This window comes from Cucurbita moschata, unplaced genomic scaffold, assembly GCF_002738365.1.
Source record: "Cucurbita moschata cultivar Rifu unplaced genomic scaffold, Cmos_1.0 Cmo_Scf00133, whole genome shotgun sequence".
Lineage (NCBI taxonomy): Eukaryota > Viridiplantae > Streptophyta > Magnoliopsida > Cucurbitales > Cucurbitaceae > Cucurbita > Cucurbita moschata.
In genome coordinates, this window is record NW_019268649.1 from 19,859 (window position 1) to 25,995 (window position 6,137).

Here is a 6,137-nt window from a genome sequence, read left to right on the forward strand (position 1 = left end):
AAAAAAAAAAAAAAAAAAAAAAAAAAAAATCATAAATTCAAACCTTGATTTTCCACGTCTTTTTAATAAACAAAGAAAAGTAATTAAAAAACGATAATTAAACCATAAATGCGGAAAAATTGAGCTTATGTCCTTTTAACTTCTCCTTTTCACATTAACATCCCCTAATGTTTAGGGTTTTTTTTTTCCTTATGTGACAATATTTTTATACTCATTTTTAAATCTTATAATCTTATCCTCTAAATATTATAATTTGAAAAGATTAAGCTAAAAAAAATTAAAGATTTAAATTGAGAAAATATGAAAGCAATAAAAATTAATATACATTAGACTAAAGTGAATATAATTCAATGGTAATTGATATATACTATTATAACAGTTCAAGCCCACCACTAATAAATATTGTCAATTTTGATTGGTTCTGTATCGTCGTCAGTCTCACGATTTTAAAACGTGTCTACTAGAGAGAAGTTTCTATACCGTTATATGGACTGTGAGATCCCACATCGGTTGGAGAAGGAAGCGAAACATTCCTTATAAGTGTATGAAAGCCTCTCCCTAACATACGTGTTTTAAAATCATGAGATTGATAGCGATATGTAACGGACTAGAGTGACAATATTTACTTAGACATGGGTTGTTATAATTACATGGGTTGGAAAATTTAAATTTTTATATTCGAATTTGTTGTACTAAAAAAAAGATGAGACATTTTATCGTGGATGCAACTCTGAAATGGATGCGTCGTTGACAGACCATTGGACAAATCGATCGGTAGAAATATCACTGTCTTTAATATCAGTGTTCTTACTACGCATGAAGAACGCTGGCTCTTCCGGCAATGGCAAAGTGACTGAATTGCTATTAAGCATGAGAACAATGGACGCCATGGAAGGTCTTTGGCTAGAATCCTCTTGAACACACAATAAAGCAATATGAATGCACCTAAGCACCTCATTTCTCGAGTAGCTATTTCTCAGAACTGGGTCCAATATTTCTAATGGTTGTTCGGTCTTCCACAATTTCCAAGCCTAACATAAGAACAAAAACAATAAACAATAAGGGGTTTGAGAGTTCGGTTTTGTAATGCATTATTTGCTACGTTAATTCAACGTCGACTTACGTAGGTCAAAAGGTCTTCGGCAAGATCCGACAAATAAAAACTACTGTTCTTCTGACCACTTAAAATCTCCAACACCAAGACTCCAAAGCTATACACATCAGATTTCATGGAGAAAATTCCGTGCATTGCATACTCAGGAGACATATAACCACTGAAACACAAAAATTGTCAATAATGATTGTTCTAAGTAAGAGGAAGATTTAAGGTAAGAAGAAAAACTTACTAGGTACCGACGATTCTTTTTGTATTTACTTGACTTTCATCCACTTGAATAATTCTTGCCATACCAAAATCCGAAATTTTCGCGTTCATATATTCATCTAACAAGATGTTACTCGCTTTAAGATCACGGTGGATAATTCGGAGACGAGAATCTTCATGCAGGTACAACATTCCTCGAGCAATTCCATTGATGATCTTATATCGTTTCAACCAATCCAACTGTGTTTGTCCCTCAAGATCTACAGATTATGAACAATCGAGTAAAGAAATGAAACAAAGTGGAATATGAAAATGAAGTTGAAGAACAAACCAAATAAGAAAAAGTCGAGGCTTTTGTTGGGAATGTATTCATAGATGAGTATCTTTTCTTCACCCTCCAAGCAAAATCCCAATAGCCTTACAAGATTTCTGTGCTGAAGCTGAGCAACCAACATAACCTCATTCTTGAACTCTTCAGAACCTTGCAGAGACCCTCTTGATAGCCTTTTCACTGCTATTTCTTCTCCATTTTCAAGCCTCCCCTGAAATTATAACATATATCTAAGTAACTACGGTTAGGAATCACAGATCTTCGTAGTAGTATGATATTTTGTCCACTCTTATCAACGGAGATCATGGTCATTCCCTAAATTAGCCGAATGTGAGAATCCCTCCCAACGATCCTCCCCTTGGACAAAGTACACTATAGAGCCTCCCTTAAGGTCTATGGAGCCCTCAAACAACCTCCTCCCCTTGAACAAACTACACTATAGAATCTCTCTTAAGGTCTATGGAGCTCTCGAACAGTCTCCTCCCCTTGAACAAACTACACTAAAGAATCTCCCTTAAGGTCTACGAAGCCCTCGAACAGCCTCCTCCCCTTAACCGAAGCTCAACTCCTTCTCTGGAGTCCTCGAACACAGTACACCCTTTATTCGACACTTAAGGATTCTATTTACATAACTAATTAAGGGGATATCTCTAATACCATGTTAAGAATCATAGATCTCCACCGTGGTATGATATTGTCCACTTTGAGCATAATTTCTCGTGGTTTTGGTTTAGGCTTCACCAAAAAGCCTCATACCAATGTATATGTATATACTTATAAACCCATGATCATTCCTAAATTGGCCGTATTAAACGAAATTTGGTAGGTTTAAGTAAGTGGTTGGTACCTTGAAGACAACTCCAAATCCGCCTTCTCCCAATTTGTTTTCCTCTGAAAACTTGTTGGTAGCTGCATCGATTGTTTTGAAATCAAATTGCAGAGATTCCATGGTGGTCATCTCATTAACAACTGCACAAATCATACCCAGAAATGGCTTCATATAATTTCAGAGATGAATTCCACAACTAGGATTAAAGAACAACACTTACCACTATCTTCCTTTACAGCAGAGTGTCTCTTCCTAACTCTCTGGCGCAGGAAGCAACATCCCAGAACAAAGAGAAGGATGGAAATGGTAATAGGAGCCACAATGGCCACAATTAACATCGTTGAGATTCTTCTCTTCCCTGTTCAACAAATTCATCATGTTTTTTCTTCACAAAACGACTCCATCGGAAGGAAAATAGAACAGAGATTACCTGGTGTAGGAGGAGGAGGAAGAGGCGGTGTTGGGGTGGTGTTATTGGGCGGGGTAGTCGCCGGTGGCGGCACTGAATTCGTCGGCGTTTGTTCGTAAAACATGTAAACTTCGTAGCGAACATAACAGCTGGGAAACAGAACTCTCCCACCTCGTTTATTACTGCAACAACTCGGAATACCATTGATAGCTTGGCGTAAGCATAGTTCGCAATCGGTATTGGACAAATCGCCGGTACACTGTGCTAGAGTGTAAAGGGGTAGATCTGATGTGAAATTAGCCTCCTGGGTTGCAAACAATTCGCCCACCGAGGCATTAGCAGCTCGAGCCGCGGTGGCTCTCAACATGGACATGACTAGTTGGTTGAATCGAGCCTTGTCGACGTCTATTTCAGCCGTATTCAGTAACGGCAAACTTGGCTCTGTGGAAACGTCGGAAAAGAAACGTTGGTCGGAGTAGCGGAATATGCATTCATCGTACCAAGCCACAGCGCCTTTCCTCAGGGGACAGTATTCCTGGGCTACGTCCTTGATAGCGGTGGCTAAGAAAGATCGGCAGACGGAGTCGGAGACGTCTCCACGGCACTGGAAGAGGCCGTAAACGGCATCGTTTGGGGGTCGGCCGGCGGAGGTATTGAAGAATCTGTTCTTTGGTGGGCCGTTGGCGGAGAGATTTGAAAAGAGGAGATCGAGATTGGAGTGATAGGTGCTGTTCTGAGTGAAATTTCCCGGCAAGCAACTCCGATATGGGTAAGAAACACGGGTCTGAGCGTTTCCATGGATAAGGAAACAGAGGAGGAAGAGGAAAGTAAGAAAATTGAGCATCGTGAAGAAGCAATTGAGGTTGCATACGATTTGGGAAGAAATCGTGGAGGTTATAAGAACAAATTTGGCGAAAGAATCGGAAGAAGACCGATAAGAAGTCAACCTCCAAGTTGGAACAGAGTGAAGTCAATGTCGGAAATGGAAACAGAGGATAAGCTTTTTCATTTGGTTAATATAGTGAATTATTATTATGATTAAGATTTATTTATATTATTACGTGGAAAATTGGGTTAGGAAAAGCGGTCAGAAATTGGAAGGAAAAAGAAGTGGGGGCAGTGTGGGGTCAGCATTGGGCAGGTATGAAAAATAAATGTGTATTTTTAATTGGATTTGAATGCTTTAGGAAACTACGTGTCGTTCTTGACTAATTTTGTCGAATTTTATTTATCTCTCAAGTCAATTTAGCATCTTTGAATAAATAATTTAATATTTGAATTATACTTAAATTTGTTGGTATTAAAAAAAGATAAATTTTATCAAATATTTCGTAATTTTTAATTGATTTTTAATTTGACTTTTAATCTTTCAAAATTCTTAATTTTATATTTTATTATAATAAAAATACTTAATTGGGTTTTTTTGGCATAAAAAATTGATATAGGATAATATTGTTGAGTGACAGTCCAAGCCTACCGCTAGCAGATATTGCTTGTTTTGGTCCGTTATGTTTTATTGACAGTCTCACGATTTTAAAACGCGTCTTTTAGGTAGAGGTTTCCATTTGTTTGTAAGAAATGTTTTGTTCTCATCTCCAATCGATGTGAGATCTCACAATCCCTCCCCCCTTGTGGGCCTAGCGTTCTCGCTGACACTCCGCTTAATATTTGGCTTTGATACCATTTGCAATAGTTCGAGGCTAATGCTATTAGATATTGTCCGCTTTGGCCCGTTACGTATTGTCATTAGCCTCACGGTTTTAAAACACGTTTTTTAGGGAGAGATTTCCACATCTTTTATAAGAAATGTTTTGTCCTCCGCTTCAATCGATGTGAGATCTCACCATTAACATAGGTCAAAATGTTTTCGGCAATATCGGACAAATAAAAACTACTATTCTTTCAACCACTTAAAATCTCCAACACCAAGACTCCAAAGCTATACACATCAAATTTCATTGAGAAAACTCCATGCATTGCATACTCAAGAGACATAACCACTGAAACACAAAAATTGTCAATAATGATCATGGTAAGTAAGAGAAAAATTTAAGGTAAGAAGAAAAATTTACTAGGTACCGACGATTTTATTTGTATTTTCTTGAGTTTGATCCTCTTGAATTATTCTTCCCAGACCAAAATTCGAAATTTTCGCGTTCATATATTCATCTAACAAGATGTTACTCGCTTTAAGATTACGATGAATAACTCGAAGACGAGAATCTTCGTGCAGGTACAACATTCCTCGAGCAATTCCATTGATGATGTTATATATATCGTTTCAACCAATCCAACCGTGTTTGTCCCTCAAGATCTACAGATTATGAACAATCAAATTAAAACAGAGTAAAGAACTCAAACAAACAGGAATATGAAAGTGAAGTGGAAGAACAAACCAAATGAGAAAAAGTCAAGGCTTTTGTTGGGAATGTATTCATGGATGAGTATCTTTTCTTCACCCTTCAAGCAAAATCCCAATAGCCTTACAAGATTTGTGTGTTGAAGCTGAAGCTGAGCAACCAGCACAACCTCATTCTTGAACTCTTCATAACCTTGCATAGACCCTCTTGATAGCCTCTTCACTGCTATCACTTTGGCATAAGTTCTCATGGCTTTGCTTCGGGCTTCCGCAAAAGACTTCATACCAATCGAGATGTATTATTTACTTGTAAATCCATGATCATTCTCTAAATTAGCAAGTGAAACCCTGAACGGTACCTTGAAGACAACTCCAAATCTGCCTTTTTCCAATTTGTTTTCCTTTCAAAACTTGTTAGTAGCTGCATCGATTGTTTTGAAATCAAATTGCAGAGATTCCATGGTGGTCATCTCATTAACAACTGCACAAATCATACCCAGAAACGGCTTCATAAATTTCAGAGATGAATTCCACAACTAGGATTAAAGAACAACACTTACAGCTATCTTCCTTTACAGCAGAGTGTCTCTTCCTAGCTCTCTGGCGCAGGAAGCAACATCCCAGAACGAAGAGCAGGATGGAGATGGTAATAGGAGCCACAATGGCCACAATTAACATCGTTGAGAATCTTCTTTTCCCTGTTCAACAACTTCACCATGTTTTTTCTTCACAAAACCAGTCCATCGGAAGGAAAATAGAACAGAGATTACCTGGCGCCGGCGGCGGTACGGAATTCGTCTCAGAGGTTTGACGCAATTCTCCTTCACTAATTATTAAACTAATAAAATTACCGCTTTTTTTTTTTTTTTTTTTTTTTTAATAAAA

The 6,137-nt window shown here is 37.8% G+C and overlaps 1 protein-coding gene across 1 annotated transcript; it reads right to left on the reverse strand.

Moving 5' to 3' along the window:
• Positions 1-580: 580 nt before the first annotated feature.
• On the reverse strand, positions 581-3,737 carry LOC111440040 (cysteine-rich receptor-like protein kinase 10). The gene is made up of 7 exons (XM_023077420.1): positions 2,915-3,737; positions 2,705-2,842; positions 2,503-2,624; positions 1,656-1,866; positions 1,347-1,584; positions 1,124-1,274; positions 581-1,031 (listed from the first exon to the last, which is right to left on the reverse strand). Exons 1-7 carry the CDS (start codon positions 3,735-3,737, stop codon positions 714-716), a joined length of 2,001 nt encoding a protein of 666 aa, XP_022933188.1. The 3' UTR covers positions 581-713.
• Between the last annotated feature and the right edge of the window lie 2,400 nt (positions 3,738-6,137).

Coding starts and splice junctions, on each gene's coding strand:
- LOC111440040 (XM_023077420.1), bottom strand. CDS start 3,737: ATGCTCAATTTTCTTACTTTCCTCTTCCTCCTCTGTTTCCTTATCCAT. Junction 1,867..2,502: donor GATTTGGAGTTGTCTTCAAG/GTACCAACCACT, acceptor TTATAATTTCAG/GGGAGGCTTGAAAATGGAGA. Junction 1,032..1,123: donor CCGAAGACCTTTTGACCTAC/GTAAGTCGACGT, acceptor TTCTTATGTTAG/GCTTGGAAATTGTGGAAGAC.